General features: G+C 50.1%; 8 protein-coding genes across 8 annotated transcripts; 5 read left to right on the top strand and 3 right to left on the bottom strand.

Annotated features, from left to right (window-relative positions):
- Window positions 1-116: 116 nt before the first annotated feature.
- ASPGLDRAFT_91312 (ankyrin repeat domain-containing protein) lies at window positions 117-629 on the bottom strand (the record flags this gene model as incomplete). Its single annotated transcript, XM_022550496.1, has 2 exons — window positions 117-296; window positions 366-629. Coding segments are annotated over 2 exons (444 nt in total), but the record flags the coding sequence as incomplete, so codon positions are not given.
- A 948-nt stretch (window positions 630-1577) lies between these two features.
- On the top strand, window positions 1578-3940 carry ASPGLDRAFT_58341 (arrestin (or S-antigen), N-terminal domain protein; the record flags this gene model as incomplete). Its single annotated transcript, XM_022548311.1, has 5 exons — window positions 1578-2083; window positions 2167-2280; window positions 2333-2548; window positions 2604-3170; window positions 3239-3940. The coding sequence occupies exons 1-5, from the start codon at window positions 1874-1876 to the stop codon at window positions 3938-3940; spliced, it is 1809 nt and encodes a 602-aa protein (XP_022400639.1). The 5' UTR covers window positions 1578-1873.
- A 386-nt stretch (window positions 3941-4326) lies between these two features.
- Window positions 4327-8924, top strand: ASPGLDRAFT_47647 (uncharacterized protein). Its single transcript, XM_022546720.1, has 3 exons — window positions 4327-4941; window positions 5007-7562; window positions 7614-8924. Exons 1-3 carry the CDS (start codon window positions 4592-4594, stop codon window positions 8803-8805), a joined length of 4098 nt encoding a protein of 1365 aa, XP_022400638.1. The 5' UTR covers window positions 4327-4591; the 3' UTR covers window positions 8806-8924.
- Window positions 8925-9403: 479 nt separating this feature from the next.
- On the top strand, window positions 9404-11136 carry nfr1 (putative AIF-like mitochondrial oxidoreductase (Nfrl); the record flags this gene model as incomplete). The annotated part of the gene is made up of 2 exons (XM_022540700.1): window positions 9404-9816; window positions 9867-11136. The coding sequence occupies 2 exons, from the start codon at window positions 9404-9406 to the stop codon at window positions 11134-11136; spliced, it is 1683 nt and encodes a 560-aa protein (XP_022400637.1).
- A 457-nt stretch (window positions 11137-11593) lies between these two features.
- ASPGLDRAFT_93095 (DNA-directed RNA polymerase I subunit RPA43) lies at window positions 11594-12604 on the bottom strand (the record flags this gene model as incomplete). Its single annotated transcript, XM_022550534.1, has 1 exon — window positions 11594-12604. A coding segment is annotated over one exon (1011 nt), but the record flags the coding sequence as incomplete, so codon positions are not given.
- A 133-nt stretch (window positions 12605-12737) lies between these two features.
- Window positions 12738-13797, bottom strand: ASPGLDRAFT_47644 (uncharacterized protein). The gene has a single exon (XM_022546719.1). The coding sequence runs from the start codon at window positions 13626-13628 to the stop codon at window positions 13101-13103; it is 528 nt and encodes a 175-aa protein (XP_022400635.1). The 5' UTR covers window positions 13629-13797; the 3' UTR covers window positions 12738-13100.
- Window positions 13798-14034: 237 nt separating this feature from the next.
- ASPGLDRAFT_26118 (J domain-containing protein) lies at window positions 14035-15239 on the top strand (the record flags this gene model as incomplete). The annotated part of the gene is made up of 3 exons (XM_022543534.1): window positions 14035-14079; window positions 14128-14670; window positions 14730-15239. The coding sequence occupies 3 exons, from the start codon at window positions 14035-14037 to the stop codon at window positions 15237-15239; spliced, it is 1098 nt and encodes a 365-aa protein (XP_022400634.1).
- Window positions 15240-17351: 2112 nt separating this feature from the next.
- On the top strand, window positions 17352-18837 carry ASPGLDRAFT_362587 (RBR family RING finger protein). The gene is made up of 2 exons (XM_022544672.1): window positions 17352-18352; window positions 18414-18837. The coding sequence occupies exons 1-2, from the start codon at window positions 17382-17384 to the stop codon at window positions 18760-18762; spliced, it is 1320 nt and encodes a 439-aa protein (XP_022400633.1). The 5' UTR covers window positions 17352-17381; the 3' UTR covers window positions 18763-18837.
- Window positions 18838-18968: the final 131 nt, after the last annotated feature.

Raw genomic sequence — 18968 nt, 5'->3', positions numbered from 1 at the left:
ATTTTTAATTGCCAAACCGAGAGCATCTACACCATCAGCATCCCTAATTCGTGGTTTGCGCCACATCTCAGCAAGGTCTCGACAACTGCCTCGTTACCATTTTCTGCAGCTTGCATTAGAGGTGTACGACTTGCATGATCTCTTGTGTCCAATGATGCGCCGTGGTCTATCAGCAATTTCACTCTCTTATTATTGCCCTCCTCCACGGCCAACAGGAGAGGTGTACGGCCCTTGTGGTTTCTCTCTTCAATCGAAGGGGTCCACCTCGCGCCATGCTTGAGTAGAAGCTCCTTGATCTCTTTGTTTCCTCGAATCGAAGCGATTTGAAGCGGCGTATAGTTATTAAAGGGGAAGTTAATCTCTACTCCGCAGGCAATGAGAAGCGTTACTGTTCCCTTATGGTTGAATTCGGCAGCCCTAGAAAGAGGGGTACACCCAGCGTCATCTTGCAAATTGATATCTGCGCCATTATTGATTAGTACTTGCACAGTAGTTGCATGTCCTCCCCTAGCAGCCCATGTAAGAGGAGTACACCCAGAGTCATCTTGCAAACTGATATCTGCGCCATTATTGATTAGTACTTGCACAAGCGTTACATATCCCTTCCTAGCAGCCCATGTAAGAACCGTGCCAGAACTATGGCCATCAGATGGCTTGTGTGTAGAGAATGTTGAATTTGGATTAAGCCCTTTCCTGATGAGGAGATATACCAACTTGGGCTCGTCATCTTGAATGCCAGAAAGAAGCACTGACTCAATCTCATAGATACCGTCCCTCAACTCAAAATCGAGGAGACCACTGACTACTTCCCAGTGTCGGTTTCCAAAGGCCCGTAGACGTGCACTCTGCTTTCCATTGTCCTTGGCTTCAACGTTTGCCCCTCCCTGGAGGAGAAGTTCCACTGTAGATACATGGCCTGCGGCAGCGGCCACGATGAGACTGGTCTCTGACCGTGCGTTTTGAGCTTCAATGGGCGCGCCATGTTCAATGAGGTTGTTAGCAATGTCGGTATGACCTGTACTCGTAGCCAATAAAAGCAGTGGCTCCAGAATATTGGGGCTTAAATGCACCGTGACGTTCTTTTGATTCAGAAGAATATTCACCACGTTGATATGACCCCTTGCAACGGCGTAATGCAATGGGGTGGAGCCGTTTTGTTCAGGTTTATTATTGTTGCAAAAAGCCAATAGTTGCGAGACGATCTCATCATGTGGCTGATAGGCCACCAAGCATACATAGCACTTGCCCACTTAAATGCATCAGAAATAATGAGTCTGTGCAATGTGTTTGTGGTCTTGTAGATGCACCTAGTTTGACAGGATCCCGTTCGAAGGTACTATGTATCAGTATTCTGGGGTCACTCCATGATCGCTCCGGTGCCGTTCCCTGACCGGACACGCACCGCCCTCTCTATAGGAAAGTACATAGTGAATGGTGGCGGTGTTGTTGCGTGCCATGGATGTCGAGTGGCTTTGCAACGCCCGACAGAATACTAAACCGGGCTGTGTGCAATAACAGTCCATACTAAAATCCAATAATCTCCACTATCGTTTCTTGTCGCAAACTCAGCCCTGTAACGCATTCCGAAGCCGCCGAAGTTGGCCCCACGCCCCGGCAGTTCTTCCCCGAACGTCATTTCGCTTGCTCGCTCTGAGTCTCTGACGGTTATTGCACTCCGTGTTACTTGTTTCTCTCTTTCTTAGTGTCGCTCAGAAATTGCAGACCAGAAAGGGACAACACTCTACGGAGCTAATTATCGTGACGAAAATATCGAACCGACCGGAGATTTTATCGCGAAATCCACACCGATTATAACAGCGCTGGGATCGACGAGTGGCTCCTCCAGAGCCGATTGGGCTCCAGCGCCATCGCCATGTCGGCCTCAATCGAGTTGAACGGTCCTCACAACCATATCACCAATCTCGATGTCATCACCGGAAGAGTGGTCGTCAATCTACCGTCTGAGGCCGCGATAGGAGGCATCCAGGTCAAATTGGAGGGAGAAAGCAAGACGCGTTTAACAGGCCCACGGCATCCCAATGGAGATCCGGATAAGAAGCGGACGGAACTGGAGGTGCATAAGGTGCGATTTATCTGGATTTCAGATTCTATAATAGTGGTGGAGGAAAATGCGATGTGGACAAAGGTTGACTGGTTTCAACGCAGATACTGTACAAAGTGGTGACGGTGTTCCCGACTCCTGCGATTTTTAATCCGGACAGTCCTAATACGGCCTATACGTTTGCGGCTGGAAGCTATGAATATCCGTTCGAATTCAAGGTGGATTGGCCCCTTTGCGCATAGGCGTTGATCGAAACTGATGGTCGCCCAGGTCCCGTTCAACAATGCGTGCAGCACGCACAACAACAGCATGCTCACCAATCTGAACATTACCGGTTTGAAGGTTGAGATGGCGCGCGAAAGCAACCGTCATGTCAAGAAGACCCTTCCGCCGTCCTTGAATGGTTTCCCCGGTATGGCAGATATCAAGTACTATATCAAGGCAACGATTATTCGGCCGCAATTCTACAAGGAAAACATTCGCGCGGTATGTTTGATTTCAATATATGATTTGTTTGAACGCGTGTTGACAATTGCAACAGATTACGCCGTTGAACTTTCTTCCTATTGAACCACCACGGACAGGTAATCCTAGCCAAGAGACGTACGCGAGACGGCAGCATCAGTTCACCAAACAAGGCAGTTCCTCCAAGGCAAAGAGCCTGTTCCAAAAAGTCTCTGGCTCCCTTGATCCCTTCGCGGATGGTCCGCGCGTATCAGCAGATGCTAGGTTACCAAATCCCTCCATCCTCACTTGTAACGAGCCTATTCCGCTGCGAGTTCTAGTGAAGAAGATGTCGGATAGTTCGGAAACGATCTTTTTACAGACATTCCAGATCGAATTGATTGCGAAAACTCACATCCTGGCTCACGATCTTAACCGAACAGAAACAGGCAGTTGGGTCATATTCAGCCAGAGCAACATGGGCGCGGTGTTGGGCAAGGGAGGTGATCCAGCCGGCACTGAATGGACTATAGATGCTCGCATGTGGAACCAGCTACCATTGCCTAACTCAGTTGCTCCAAATTTTGAAACCTGCAACGTCTCCAGGACTTACGAACTCGAGGTCCGAGTCGGTTTGAGTTACGGCAGTTTCGGAAATATCAAAGTACGCCTAAACGATACCTACTGCTGATACCTCTTCCTCCCTTGATTGTGTATGCTGACTTGTGACAGCCCCAACTCATCATCCTTCCTTTGAAAATGCCGGTCAAAGTCTACTCTGGAATCGCTCCGCCCAAGGCCCTCTTGGATGCCATGACTGAATCTGGACGCATGCAAGAACCTACGGCTCCATCTCTTCCCGCTCGACCCACGGATAGTCCAACGGAACGTCCTCCAATGCCCCCAAGGCCGGCGGCCGCGCCTGAACCTACCAGTGCAGACCAAGTCCCCGACGAAGCACCTCCAAGCTACGAGGACGCAATGGCAGAAACATTGAGTCCAGTGGATGGTCCCCGCCGCGAGTATAACCCACCAGATGATTCTTCCAGGACCATTGAATCTGGAGCTGATTCAAAACCCCCAGTCAACCCGGGAAGGGACCCTGAGGTCTCAACATCGGCAATACCCTATGGTAACCCCACGGCTATGTCATCAGAAGAATCGTTTGATATGCTTCCTTCGACACCTCCGGAGACTCACTCTGGTTCGCCACCTACATCCCCGGTTGCTCGTCAACAAAGTGTTTTGAAAATCCACAAGGTGCCCCCTCAACCTGAGGAGGATCCGCCAGAATATCGATCGATAGCTGGAGAGTCTCCGCAGTCGCAGCAAATTCTGCAAGAGCAAAGGCAACCTCGGCAAGGATTCCGGCCTATAAACCTCGGAGTTCCCAGCAGGAAGCCGGTCCCACGAAGCCCACATCCCAGAGATTGATTGGTCTAGGTCTTTCGCGAATGCCCGTCTATCACGACAGTCACGACGTTTGGAATCTTCTGAGTATATGGTAAAAAAAATATAAAAAAAAAAAACTTCATGAGACATCCGTCATAGTATGACATTGAGCAGCCAGTTGCATGGAAATGCATCACTCGGGGTTTGCACATATTCTTTTTAATATTGCTACTTGTGAATTGTGCTTTTATATCTTGTTCATAGTCTTTTCTGTTAATGTAAATACAGACCATTATCAGTTCTCTGCAATATCAATAGTGCTATGAAAATATAATCATGCCTGAGGTGTCTGTTCAAAACGGGTTTAGCGGGTACACCTCGAAAGCTTCCAGTTCGCGGTTCAACTCACTCTCTAACTCAAGATGCGCTGCTAATGCTCTTCAGTCACCGGTGGATTTAATTTGGAAGCTATTAATCCAGCCACCTTGTGTCAGAATTTCTGCTATCCATTCACCTGCTACGGAATAATCTCCGCGTCGCTCATCTCCCGCTAACTGCGATTTACTTTCCCTCCGCGTCGCTCGCAAGAACACCACAACTACCGATTCTCCCTACATATTGAACATTTCCTCTTATATCCATGGTTTTCCCATCAAATACCTAATTCATCCATCCTAAACCGAGGAAACGAGCATGCGTCTCCATCTCGTCATCCAGCGCCACGGCCTCCCCGTGACGCGCATTCTCTGGTCAACATCCTCCTCGTCCCTCGAAGGAAACGCCTCCTACAAACCCTCCGCGAACTCGTCCTCGATCGCATCAACCCGCGCCCCCAATGCCTTGTTCGCGAACAGCGGATACACAATTGCGCAGCTACTGGAGGATGTGAACGAGGTTGTCCCGCTTGAGACGGAGCCGAGATTATTCGAGGATAGGTCTACAGGGCAGTGGGGGTTGGAGGATTATGTGGTTGAGGTTGCGGGATCTGAGTGTTTGCATTTTATGGATTTAGGGGGGTTGTTGAGGGATGGGGATGAGGTTGTGTGAGTGCCTCCTCCATGTTTGCTTTTTAGGTTTGTTCGGGAGCTAATGCTTTGGTTTGCTGTAGGATCCGGTCACTTCAGATTTCCGATTTACGAGCGAGGCGGCTTTCAGGTCGTCATCAGATTTCGGTGGACGGGAAGCATCTTATCGACGGGGTGCCGTTTGGAAGACCATATTTGAAACGATCGACGTCGTCGAGACCTGCGATTGATATCCCTCCGAGAAAGAAGCGGCGCACTGTTTATGGTATTGGTGGAGGGTATGAGGAAGAGGATACCGAGTGGGCTCCGGTGGATCATGGGGTTACTAGAAAAGCACTCTCACAACTGCCGGATCAGCATGGCGATTACAATGAAGCGGACGATGAGGATTTCTACGAGGATTATCATGAGGTTGAAGATAGTGAAGATGATAATGAAGATGACGAGGCCGGTTATGGTGATGATGAAACGGTCATTCGACACCCCATTGCAGAAAGAATCGAGGAAAGGCCCGAGGGTGCCCGCACCCTTGAGAGTGATGCATCTGATGTTGAGCCCGAGGCTGAAGCTGAGGATCTAACCCAGGAGCTACAAGAACTGAAAGAGGATATGCATATGTCCGGTCTTGATCTGCTGGGTGTCTATGAAGAACAGCCCTCGCGATTGCGATCAACAAAGAGTCCTACGGTGCAAGGCAGTGTTGTGCTCGGGCAATCTCCATCTCTCAAATCTCCAATCCTACGATCCCCCGGAGGGCGTCAAGTTTCGAAATCTGTCAGGTTCGAGAGCGGAAGACAACCGCAACAGCAGGAGTCACCGGCATCTCACAAGGTGAAGTCTCCCGTGAGTGCGAAGCAGCAATCGCCCGCAAGGTCGATCTTGAGCAAGGAAAGCACGAGTAGCGATTCCGACAGTGACAGCAGCATTTCGAGCGACTCATCATCATCATCATCATCATCATCATCGTCGTCGTCGTCCTCAGACGAAGACGAAGACGAAGACGAAGACATCTCAAGTATCTCGTCGAGTGACTCCTCACCAGAATCCTCTGATTCCTCCTCCGAATCCTCGGACTCGGAGGACGAGGATGAAGAACGCAAGCGCGCTATCCACGACCTCAAAGTCAACCCACCTGGTCTGGGCTCTCTGCGTACCAAGAAAAGCAACCAGCGCAACAAGTTACGACGACGGCTATCAAAGCTGAAAGAGTTCGGCGTCTTACCTGAGCAGGCGGACTTTACTGCATTGCGAGAATGGGAGGAGAAAAACGGAGACTGGAACTTCGATGCCAGCGTTCTGGCCAAGCCTGCGGCGGACGAAAAGCGGGATGCTAAGGAGCAGGAGCAGGCTGAGTTTGAAGCTAAACGACGAAAACTGCTACGCGATCTTGCAGCTGGCGGTGTTGATGTTGATGCGTTTACTGAGGAAAAGGCACCATCCGCCCAGGCTGTGGAACAGAAACAAACCCAAGATGAAAAAGATCGGGAACAGGTCGAGTTTAATGCCAAACGACAAAAATTGCTGCGCGATCTTGAAGCTGGCGATGTCAATGTTGATGCGGAGGAGCAAGAGCAGGAACAACCTAAAGATGATACTGCTATGGAAGACATCCAAGCCGAACCTGCGAAAAGGCGCTCACTGGACGTCGCAGGCAGCCGACGCCTCCTCTTCGGATCCCTAGGCGTCAGAACTCCCAAATCCAAGGAAGAGGAAGAAGCCACTCGCAAAAAGCTAGCCGGAAAGGCCAACAACTTCCAATCCCAGCGGCCTGTCGAGGCAGAACAGCCTGAAGAGTCGGAAGATGACAAGGACGAGAACTGGGAAGGCAAGCTCGACATCCGCGCTACGGAATGTATCTTTGATGACATTGGGCTGACTGCGCCGCCTTTCCCATTCGAGCAGCGTTGGGATGAGAAAGCACATGAGATTATCAGACAGCGTAAGGGGTGGGGGAAGAAGAGGAAGAGAAAGGAGAGGATTCAGGTATATAATGGGGGTGACGAGGAGTATGGGTATGGGGAAGGCTACGAGGGCTACGAGGGCTACGATGGCTACGATGGCTACGATGGCTATGAGGACGGTTACGATGATAATTGGGAATATGAGAACGGGGAGATGCAGCTTGAGTACGATGATGCCGAGCAGGAGCAGGAGCAGCCGAATGGAACAGAGGCGGATGAAGTTGAGCATGAGCAGGCCGCACCTAAGACATCCGATGATGGGGAGGGCGACCTTCCTGAAATGCCAAAGGATATCAGTACAATCCCCGACCTGACCGAAGACGACCTCAAGAAATCCTCGATCATCGCATATAAACAACTCGACATGTCCAAAGATACCAACTGGCAACCCAGAGTATCCGACTACCGCGTCGCCGAGATCCACGAAATCTTCGAAGAAGACAACGTTCTCAAACTCCGCCTCGCAAAGCGCCATCGCCGACAGCCAAAACCCGACGACGAAGAAGACGACGAAGACGAGGGCCCTCGCATGTACAGTGGATTCGAGATGCCGGGGTTCGAGGACGATGAAGACGATGATGGGTTCCGGGAGATGTCGTTTGCGGATTTTATTGAACCGAAGCTTCTTCGTGCCGGTGGGGGCGTTGGACAGGGCGATGGAGATAGAGATAACGACATGTCAGTAAATTAATTCCTTGCATTCATATTCATTTGCTCACATGGTTGAAGCTCTTCAGTTGTAGAAGAATCTATTGAGAATCGCCCGGATCCTGAACCACCTGTCCCGAATGAATCAATCGAAGAAGAGCGTCCTCCTGTGAACAATGATCAGAATATCGATTCGCAGGTCGATGGTGTCGATGGTGTCGATAATTCCGCGAATGAAGCTGCTGGGGCCGGCTCTACTAAAGAGGAGAAAAATGACAATAATGCTCGCGAACGCAGCGAGAGCCCTACCGTGAAGTCCCCCAAGTTTGAAGGTTTCCGGTCTCCTCGAGTAGAAGGCCAGTCACCCCCCGAGTCCGCCCAGCGTGAACAACCCGGATCGACGGGTGATACCGCTGTAAATCCAGATAACAGCAACGGTCAACAATCGACGCAAGACCCCAAACAAAGCAGTAACAAGCAATCAGCCGGAAACCGACCAATACATCTAGACAACGGACCTGGAATCAGCGAGAATGACCTGCAATCGATAAGCAGTCCTGCTAGCCTGATGTCCTTTAATGGGCTTTTGACCCAAACCTTTCCGGACGAGGAGTCTGTGATGCAGGATTCTTCACCAGTTGCACAGAGAAAGGATGCTAAACATGAAGATAAGGATAATGAAGACAAGGACAAGAAAGAAGGTAGTCCCGAGCGCGAGCCACACTCCTCGGACGACGATTTCGTCCCAAATCCATTCTACGAAATTGACAAAGCTCATGAAGAGCGTCAACGCCGGGAATCCGAAATAGCAGAAGACCGAAACTCCCCCTACAACGACGACGATGACCCTACGTTCATGGGCTTCTCACCCTCTCCGCCTCTACACAAAACAAAGCGCGAATCCGAGCCCAACAACCCTAAATCTATGACCAACCAAGAAGAATCCCAAATAAGCTCCGTCCCCGAATCCCAATGGCAAAGCGCCAGTGAAAACAAAGAAAACAAAACAGAAACGGAAACAGACACTCCTACAAAGGACCACGAACCACCACCCGCATCCCAGTTCTCCGACATCAACTTCGTGGACCTGACGCAGTCCAGTCCACCCGCGTCCCCCGGAGGCAGTGATGAGGATTTCGCAAAGTCGCAACGACTACCGAAGGGTCCGGGCTGGGTGCAGAAGAATATCCCGTCTACGCAACGACGGACGAGGAAGTCGAAGGATAATAGTGTTAATCCGCCGAGTTTGAAGGGGAGGCGGAGGAGGACTTAATTCCGCCTGTGGATTTGATTGCTGTACATAGTTCTATGATACTGTCTATATGTTATGTTCTCACGATGACTACTCTGCACGTTTGTATACCTTAACCGGTTCTGAACATTAATACACCCATCGTGATTGGTCAGGTGCTGCTTTCACCGCGACGTCATCGGGTTTCCGAAACGGGTAATTAGCTTCAGATTCATGGAAACATCGTGTGTATGTTGTGTGTATGATTGCACCATGTTCACTTAATTCAGCATACTTTTAAGCATATCTACCCCGGTACAGTATTATATCTTTCATATTGGGCATTAGTCTACCTTTGTAAATGCATCTCCCCCGCTCGCGTATCTGTCTACCCTTGTCCTTGTCCTCTTTAAAGACCGTTCGATATCCTCCTCTCTCCTCTTCTCTTTTTACTCTTTCTTCGTCTTCTTTTTCTCGTCAGAATACCTGTCGCTGTGGCTGCCGCAATTCCAGCATCTGTTCGTGTTCGTGTTGCGTTCATCCATCGTCATCACTAAGCCAATCTCGATCCTATACTTCCTCTCCATACTCCTCTTCATCTTCCTGCTGCTCCTCACCTAGGCCATTCTCAACCGCCAAAATGCCCCAAGAATACCTCCTCAAAGACCTCTCCACCCTCTCCTCCATCCCGAACATGGAAAAAGTCGAAGCCGAAGTCGACGGCATCCAAGACGGCAAAGTGCTCGTCGTCCGCGTAAACGACAAATACCATGCCATGAGCCCCCGCTGCACGCACTACGGCGCTCCTTTGAAACTGGGCGTCGTGTCTCCGGATGGACGGATTACTTGTCCGTGGCACGGGGCGTGTTTTAATGTGAGTAGTGGGGATGTGGAGGATGCGCCGGCGCCGAATGCGTTGGAGAAGTTTGAGGTTTTTGAGAGGGATGGCGGGGTTTGGATTAGGGCAGATGAGGAGAAGGTTAAGGCTGGGCAGAGGAATCCGGTTGTTAGGGGGGTTGCGGAGGGGGAGGGGGGTGTTGTTGTTGTTGGCGGGTATGTTATACAACTCTCATGCTGTTATATGTGCATGCTGACGAGAACAGTGGGAGTGGTACCCTTGGCCTTGTCCAGGCTATTCGGGAATTGAAGTATAAAGGACCCGTCACTGTCATCTCCAGAGAACCGAACCTTATCATCGACCGCACCAAGCTGTCCAAGGCCCTAATCCCCGACCCCGAGAAACTCCTCTGGCGACCTCGCGAGTGGTATGAGAATGCAGCCATCAACACCGTCTCAGACGAAGTGACCTCCGTCGACTTCAACCAAAAGATCGTCAAAACCCAATCTGGTAAAACCTACCCATACACCAAACTCGTCCTCGCAACCGGCGGCGTCCCCCGTGCCCTCCCCCTCCCCGGCTTCAAAGACCTAGCCAACATCTTCCTCCTCCGCTTCGTAACAGACGTGCAAGCTATCCTCTCCGCCGTCGGCGAGCAAAAGAACAAGAAAATCGTCGTCATCGGCAGCTCCTTCATCGGCATGGAAGTCGGCAACGCCCTCGCCAAGGAAAACTCCGTCACAATCGTCGGCATGGACAAAGTCCCCATGCAATCCATCATGGGCGAACAAGTAGGCCGCATCTTCCAATCCAATCTCGAAAAAGCAGGCGTCACTTTCAAACTCTCCGCCTCCGTCGACAAAGCAACACCCTCCTCCTCCTCCTCCTCAGACCCTAGCAAGGTCGGCGCCGTGCATCTAAAAGACGGCACCGAGCTCCCAGCCGACCTAGTCGTCCTGGGCGTCGGCGTCCGCCCAGCAACAGACTTCCTGCAGAATAACCCCGCCATAACCCTCGAAAAAGACGGCTCCATCAAAACAACCGAACACTTCGCCGTCCCCGGCTTGAACGAAGATGTCTACGCCATCGGCGACATAGCCACATACCCCTACCACGGGCCCGGCACAGACCCAGGCACGGGAACCCACACGCGCATCGAACACTGGAACGTCGCGCAGAACGCCGGCCGCGGCGTCGCCCGCTGCATCACTCACGGCCCCTCCCCGCTTAAAACCCTTAAACCCAAAACCTTCATCCCCATCTTCTGGTCCGCGCTGGGCGCGCAGCTGCGGTACTGCGGGAATACGCCTAAGGGGTGGGATGGGGTGGTGGTGAAGGGGGAGCCGGAGAATGCGAAGTTTGCGGCGTTTTATTGTCTGGGGGAGACGGTTGTTGCTGTTGCTAGTATGGCGATGGATCCGGTTATGGTGAAGAGTGCGGAGTTGATGAGGAGGGGGGGGATGCCGAGTAAGGCGGACATTGAGGGGGGTGTTGATGTTTTGGGGGTTGGGGTGCCGGAGAGTGTTAAAATTTAGCCCCTTTGATCTTGAATAGTTCGTAAGTACTCTGTACTGAGTAATGAATATATGCAATGTTCGGAATGTATAGTGTGATGTTTTGATTGCCCTAACGCCCAAAATCAAATATACAGTAGTGTAGTAGTGTAGTGGCAGTATAGACAAGATCAGGTAGTTAACTAACTCATTTCTCCCCCTTCACCTTCTTCGACTTGGACTTCTTCTCTTTCTTCTCCTTGTCGTCCGACTCGGACTTGGACTTCCTCTCCTTCTTCTCGGACTTCTCCTTATCATCCGACTTGCTCTTCTTCACCTTCGGCTTACTAGGCGTTTCCACAGCAGGTTCAGGTTCCTGCTCCTGCTCTTGATCCTCTTCAATCTTCTCAGGCTCACCAACCGTCACAGTCGCAGGCGCAGGCGCAATCGGCAACGCCCCAGACATAGTAATCGCACTGGCAGCCGGCCTTCTTGGCGTCGCAGTACTCAAAATCCCATTCTTCTCATCCTCAACAACCCCCTCCTCCTCCTCGGGCGAAAGCATGCTCCCCTCGATACTCATAAACCCGCGCTCACGGTCCGTACCAGGAATAACATCGACATCAAGGACACGGAAACGAACAGTTCCGCGGACGCGGTGCCCAGAGACGGACTGGAAGTATCCTTCTGCGGACTCGTCCTCTTCGGTTTCACCTTCAAGGGCAGGGTTAGGTGTCGTTTCCGAGAGCGGGTTCGCGTCCGAGGCGAGGGAGACCGGTGTGAAGTGTTCCTTTTCAGGGTCGAAGTTCTTTGTCGGGGTGTCGGATTCGCTTTCATCATCTGTTTTGTTGGTTGTGGGGGCTTCCTCGCCTGGGGGGATCCATTTCCAGGTTGTGGGGAGGCGTTTCCGCTCAATACCCACGGAGAAGAGGTTTAGGACTACGGCGCCTAGGAAGCCTTCGGACTGCACGTTGACCCATCCTTCGAGGATCTGGCCGCGCTGCGGCCTGAAGACGAGGAATGTGGCTGTTAGGTAGACGTAGAGGACACCGTATTCGTTCGCGGATGTCGCGAGGGTCAATGGCTGCGGGCTGGGGTCGTGCGACTGCGCTGCGGCGGAGGCGTTTGGTGGCGTGGAGGATATCGAGGCGTTCGAGTACGCAAGGACAATACCCTTTAACGGTGGATAGTAGGTTAAGAGGAGAGGAGAGAGGTGCTCGGCCAGCAGCGAAGCAAGCGCATGGGTTGGAGAAATAGAGATAGGCGACAGGGGAAGATAAAGCGTCGCAGTCGTTAAAGTGTATGGCGAGTCCGGAATCGTCTGTGTCTGTTTCGCTCCGGCATTCTTGCTCTTGGTGCTAGAGGCAGACTTGCTCTTGCTCTTCTTCTCATCGGACTTGCGCTTCTTGGTGGAGGAGGTCGAGTCTTGCGACTTGTGCTTGCGCTTGCGCTCGGGGAGGTCGATTGTGGTGGGGGGGGTTGAGTCGAGATCCATTGCGTCAACTGCCATTGTTGAAGTTGGGATTGTCCAGCTTGCGCTGGAGAGCGACGGGTTGATATTGCGTTTTGCTTGCGGTTGGAGATTGACTTGGGTTTTTTTTTTTTTTTTTTTTTTTTTTGCTGGAGAATGAGAAGGGAAGGCGGTGGGGCTGGCGGTGAGGGTGGTTGCCTTTTTGGGAGGTCTTGCTCACAGAACCCTCATAACTACGGGGAACATAGAATTGGCATGAGAATTGCCATGCTGGTTCTTGTTTGAAAAGCTATGGGTCACATCATGGCTAATATGTAGCTAGAATGAAGTAACGATAAGATATATTGCAGTGCTGTTAGCCTGTTACCAATATCGAATAATGTCCTAACCCTAACCGTTCCAATCTCTCAAAATAGCAAGATGTAGCAAGCTTTTTGATACAGGTTGATAAAACTTCCATGCGTGTCTCCCAGTTAGTCCTCCTTGTTCATGTTAGCAAGTTAGCAATAGTTATGGCAGCGCTTGATCTCGGCCGTCACTGATAGTAAGCCCCCTGATCAAGTGGATTCGGCGTCTGATCCGGCCACAACAAAAGAATCCCCTCCTTCGCCGCAGAAACCTGCTTCTCATCCGTAACAACCCCCAGCCTCAGCAAAAGATCCATCTGCTCCGTCACCCAAAACCTACACCCCACCCCCTTCGAATCAAACTCGTACTCATGACGCCCATGCTCAACCAACTTCTCATAAACCCCCGCAACCGTCAATCCCGGAACCACATCTAGAGCAAAATGCGCCTGCACACCAGGTGGCAGGAGATACAGCAGCTCCGAGAGGATCAGGTTTGCTTTGGAGCCGCCTTGGATGGCAGTGCTTGGGACGCTGTAGCTAGGTTGGCAGTCCAGACAAATGGAGGACTCGGGGGATGTTTGGAGGTAGAAGCACCAGTGGTTTGTGTCTACTTGCTGCTCGTGAGCTACTGCGAGGATGCGGGTTATTGGTGAGGAGAGGATTTGGGGTTGGTGCTTTGAGGGGATGAAATGGGTTGTTTTGAAGGTTGTCATTGTGTTGTGTGTTTGGATCTGTAGAGGTTGTCAGAATATTCCTTTCTTTTAAAAAATTAGGATTATGGGATCTTATAGTGCAAATCGATGCTTCTGTTGTAGCAATGAAGTAGAATATACTTGGACGCTTACCCAGGCACGGGATGGATGCTCCCTTTATATGGTCTGGCTTCACTGCTCATACCTGGCTCGAATATTAGCTGACGCACGCTGAACTCCTCGTACTGTAATCCAGTGAATGATTCTTATTATTGGAAAAGATGAAAAGAGAAAGCAAGCAACGTCGTGACGAATATGCGCAGCTGACTAAGCGGATCCAGGAACTAACTTAACTAACTAGTTAACTAACTATCAATCCAGATAACAACTGCCAAATTGCAGATCAGGGACTCTTCAACATCCAGCCATGTCGTCCATTCTCTCATTCCTAGGATGGGCATTCCTTCCTAATGTAAGTTTTTTGCTAGCGCTGACTCCCAAACCATACTAACAACACAAGTATGCCACATCGCTCCTCCAAAGTGTCTACTACGGAATTACCGTCCGCGCCGGCGAACCTCGACCCCAACCTCCCTCCCCACGATATGCGCGCCATCGCCGTCGCATCTTCATTCTAGTAATTACCAGCTACCTCCTCTACACTCTCTACGATACCTTCCACAATGTCCAAGTCGCCGGCGACTTTTACCGCGCGCTGGGAGTCTCCCCGCTCGCCAACGACCGGACAATCAAGTCGCGCTTCCGACGATTGGCTGCGCAGCACCATCCGGACAAATTGGGCCATGGAGCAGGTGACGGATATGGCAGCGGCGGGGACGACTACTTCGTGTTCTTGAAGTTGGCGCAGGATACGCTGTTGGATCCGGCAAAGCGGTTTGCGTATGATCGGTTCGGACCTTCGATTTTGAATTGGGGGAATGAGAAGACGATGCAGGATTTCTTGTATGCGGCTATGCAGCGGTCTATTATTCCGCAGTATGTTGGGGGGGTTGTGACGATTATCTTCTTGAACTTTACCTGGTGGTCGGATTGGGGGCGCTACGTGAGTCTGCTCTCTAGTCCGTGCAAGACATGAAAACAACAGCTAACGGTGATTGACAGTGGCGCTTCTTCACCTTCGCGGCCCTCCTGACCCTCGAACTCACCCTGATCACCCACAGCCATCTTGCAGTCTTCACGCCCGCCTCCCTCCTCCCCGAAGGCCTGCGCAACATTCTTGACATCCCCGACTCCCTCAGTTTCTACCTTCTCCCCTTCCAAGTCCTCCAAATCGCCCGCCAGGCCTCTATTATACTACATATCTTCATCTCCCAACTCACACCACCAGAGTTAACGAAGAAATCGTCCTCGACACCGGGAGAACGCCTCGATAAAGAGACGATGCAGAAACTGGGACAGGTGATGAATCTTTCCCGCGCAACGGACTTGGAGGCGACGAGGCTCTTGCAGATGGGGTACGCGCCATTCCGGGGTGATAAAGAGGGAATTGCAGCGTTGAGGAAGGGGATGAAGGAGGGATTGGTGTTGAGTGGTGTGAGGAGTAGTCCGGAGGTGCAGCAGGCTGTTGCGGAGGTTGTTGAGAGACGAAAGAGAGAGAGTAAGGATGAATAGATGGTGTCGATCTGGATGTGTTCTTATTAATAGATTGTTTGTACATGCGAATTGATTTTCTCCCGCCTTACTCTTTCCATCAGCCTCGTGGTTCACGAATGAGCATAACCTTGTCAACTCATAATTGCTTTGCCTCGTATTGCCGCTGATCGCTATTCCTTTTTACTCCCTTGTCAAAACGCTGATCATCATCAACTTAGCACTTGCTGGTCTAGGCGTCGCCTCGTGAGATACGAAGTAAAGCAAAATGAATTCCATCATTATCCTATCCAGACATCTGACAACTAACTGTTTATACAAATAATATGGTACATACCTGCCATGCTTCCTTATTCTATACATCAATCAAAACTAACAATTGAAAAATAGGAACTCGCAGACATCGAACAAGACCCCAATAGTGCACCGCATGCAGCCGAGAACAGAAGTTCGAGCCCCCTTTTCTCTATATACCAGATCACAACGACAAATACCCCGTCTCTCCTCAAAATCAAACGAATAATTTGACGGGACCTATCTTATACGGACATGATATACCACCGCAGCCGCAGCCGCCTGGGGGGGGGATAGAGATGGAGATGGTTCAACTGCCGTGAAGAAGAAGAGGAAATGGCCGTGCTATCTTTGTATTGGTTTTTGTGTTGTTGTTATTTTTGTTGTGATTGTTGTGCCTTCGGTGGTCGCTACTAGGCACTAAGGAGGGATTCCTATCTAATTGGGCGACTTCTCAACGATCAGGTATGGAGAAGGGAGAAGTGGGAGCAATATAGAATAATAGTCGGGCTGAGACCAGTGAAGTGCCAAAAGCCCGTATATAGGCATAGACCGCCGCACAACCTGGAGAATTCCAAAGGGTAAGCCTTGGTTGGCACTGGTGCAAATAATCACTTTTCCCTGACATGATCCAGGTAGGTAGGTATCACGACTGCAAAAGGCAAAGAGATATGAGACTGAATAGAAACTAAGGAGATGCTTTGCTGCTTGCTTATTGAACATTGCTTCACAACCAGTGAAGATCCAACTTTCAACTCTTATAGTCCGTACCAAGGACCTGGGCTTATTTAGACGGAGATAAGCCAGTAACAAGCAATGCCAATCCATCACTGAGATGCACGACCTTCAAGGAATCGCAAACTAGAACCAGCCGTCATCATCACTCATTACTCGTTTCGATATCCAGCCGATTTCTACTATCATCCCCCCCCCTGCAATATCCATTACTATTTCGATACCTTCGTATTTATCGGCACCTTCGCCTGCCCCAGCCCAGTAGGCTACGTCGACCGAATCACAAGCATCTTCCTCTGGAGTGCGTACATACTCGCCGGTATAGGACAGACCCACGGTGTTGAGAAATTATCAGGGATCTAAATTCATGTCCTGAATCGATGAAGAACGATTCGAGACATTGCATAGGACACAAAAACGTATATATGATAAATATAAATTTATTGCCCGTTATCACTAGCTAAAGCCCACGAATACATAAACGATGACCCAGCCAGCCCTAACTCAATCCCAGAGATACAGGCTCAAATATGAAAGGAACAGATCCGAAGCATGCAGTTTCGAAGTGCTTCTAGAAAATGAACGGCACTACTCGAGAACATCGCGGAGTCCTGCATCTAGCTGGAGGTAGGGATACTTGTAGAACTAGTTAATAATTACTCCTAGCAGTTGAATGCCAGATAGGTGACTAGTGCAGAAGAACCAGTTTCTGCTACCTCAGGCAACATCCGGAGTCAGGCTGTGGCCATTTTCCTCTTTCCATGCTGGTGCTCAGTGAGCACGTTCTGAGCAGTCTGATATTGTCCTGTGAAATTGTTTAGATCACGTTTTAATAAATTTCTAATCCTTCTAGGGTTAACCTCTATCTAAAGAGTATGCTCCGCTCCCAAAAGCATAATAAGCTGTCCTGCGAGCTAGGGCTAAGAGATTGAATGCTCCCATGACGCAAAAGTATGAAGCATTCAATTTGGCTTTGGCGAGAGAAGTATCGAGTCGTGACATCAACGCTACGTCCAGCTTTTTTTTTTTGAAGTGGCAGCTTTACCCCTCATTTCTCGCACATTTGTTGGCTCCTTTTTATTTACATGAATACAATATAAGCTAAATTTTCAAGTCTCAAGTCTATAACTCAAAATGGAATTCGATCCGAATCAGGAATTGATATTGCAGCTTATTCTTGAGGATGTGGCCGATTTCGAAAACAAGCAAAAGGGAAAACAAGTTGCAGGGAAACAAAATGACCTCGAACTCGCCCTCGTGTGCATGGAAGAAGCCCTGACCACTCAAACTTTTATTCAGGACAGAATACTAGCTCTCAGCACGAGTACGGCAATCGTTACCGATCAAAATATACTGGCATCTATTAAAAGTGATGAACGCATTGCTGAGCAGGACCATCGATTCGTGCTTGCTCTGGACAATGAAGAGCCAATCCCTCAAGATGCCCCATATGACACAACCATAAGCAAAGCCACATCGCCAGATAAGAATGAGGATGCTGTTTCCGTTGTTATCGGAGACCTGATGGACCGTATGACGCTCAACGACGAGTCAGATAATGGAGAAGGTTCTTCACGTTATAAACCCTCACACCAAGCAGCAGATATTGGAGATGAATGTGTTTCTTGTTTTGAAAAGTGTGATACTGCCATGTTTGTAGGCTCCTGTGGCCATGGATTTTGTCATGATTGTACGAGACAAATGTTTCTCGGAGCCACCAAGGATGAAGAGCTGTACCCGCCTCGTTGTTGCGGTAACATTGTGCCGCCTGGACTTGCCATGAGAGTTTTGAACTACGAGGAACTCCGGGCTTTCAGTGAAAGGGCGCTTGAATGGACCGCCAAAGATCGACTATACTGTGCTGAGCCAACATGCTCCAAATTCATTCCTCCATTTGCCATTCATAACGAGCATGGCACTTGTTCAGAATGTCACCAGCAGACACATTTACCCTGTCACTCCTTCGCGCACCCTGGTATTGACTGTCCGATGGATGACGCACTTCAAGGTGTCCTGGCGATAGCCGACGCTGAGAATTGGACGCGGTGCTTCAATTGCCGAACTATGGTAGAGCTTCAACACGGTTGCAACCACATTACCTGTCGGTAAGTGGATATCGCTGTCCTTTTTTCCTATGGGAATATCAAAGAGCTAACCCCTTCCAAGCTGCGGCAGCGAGTTCTGTTATACTTGCGGCCTGGTCTGGAAATCATGCAACTGCCCACTTTGGCACGAGAATAGACTTGTTGCCGTAGCAAACCAAGCAGTCGCAGAGGAGGTTCCGCAAAATGCCAATTTCGAATATCGCCAGAACGCATTCAATCGGATAGTTGAAAATCTTCGGCAACATGAGGACGTCGGATGTGAACATCACAGGAACTCTCAATGGGCTTGGCTTAATCAAGGGAGTTTGATGTGCGAGGTTCGCAATCATGATCTGCCTGAGTATATATTCATGTGCAGAAATTGTCGGATGAGAGCCTGTAACCGTTGTCGAAGGCATAGATTGAGATGACGGCTGGCCCTGCATTCTTTTTGCAACATGCGTATTAAATGGAAACAACTAGGGAATAATTTATCTCTTGGAACAACAATAATAATATCGAATTCGCTTACCTTGGATGTTTAATAAGACTAGTAGGCAAAGTCACGCTACGAGGTAGGCCTGTATGCAAATGCATTTCTACCCTAAAACTCCGTAGTAGTGGCTCCGCGCAAATT

The sequence above is a fragment of the Aspergillus glaucus genome (assembly GCF_001890805.1).
Source record: "Aspergillus glaucus CBS 516.65 unplaced genomic scaffold ASPGLscaffold_11, whole genome shotgun sequence".
NCBI classification, from domain to species: Eukaryota; Fungi; Ascomycota; class Eurotiomycetes; order Eurotiales; family Aspergillaceae; genus Aspergillus; species Aspergillus glaucus.
Note: the sequence above shows the minus strand (reverse complement) of the source record. Positions and strands in the feature narration are given on the sequence as shown.

Excerpts from the sequence above, each read along its gene's own strand:
- ASPGLDRAFT_47647 (XM_022546720.1), top strand. The coding sequence starts at position 4,592 with ATGCGTCTCCATCTCGTCATCCAGCGCCACGGCCTCCCCGTGACGCGC. Across the intron at positions 4,942-5,006 it reads AGGGATGGGGATGAGGTTGT|GATCCGGTCACTTCAGATTT; the intron begins GTGAGTGCCTCC and ends GGTTTGCTGTAG. Across the intron at positions 7,563-7,613 it reads GGAGATAGAGATAACGACAT|CTCTTCAGTTGTAGAAGAAT; the intron begins GTCAGTAAATTA and ends ACATGGTTGAAG.
- ASPGLDRAFT_47644 (XM_022546719.1), bottom strand. The coding sequence starts at position 13,628 with ATGACAACCTTCAAAACAACCCATTTCATCCCCTCAAAGCACCAACCC.
- ASPGLDRAFT_362587 (XM_022544672.1), top strand. The coding sequence starts at position 17,382 with ATGGAATTCGATCCGAATCAGGAATTGATATTGCAGCTTATTCTTGAG. Across the intron at positions 18,353-18,413 it reads TGCAACCACATTACCTGTCG|CTGCGGCAGCGAGTTCTGTT; the intron begins GTAAGTGGATAT and ends ACCCCTTCCAAG.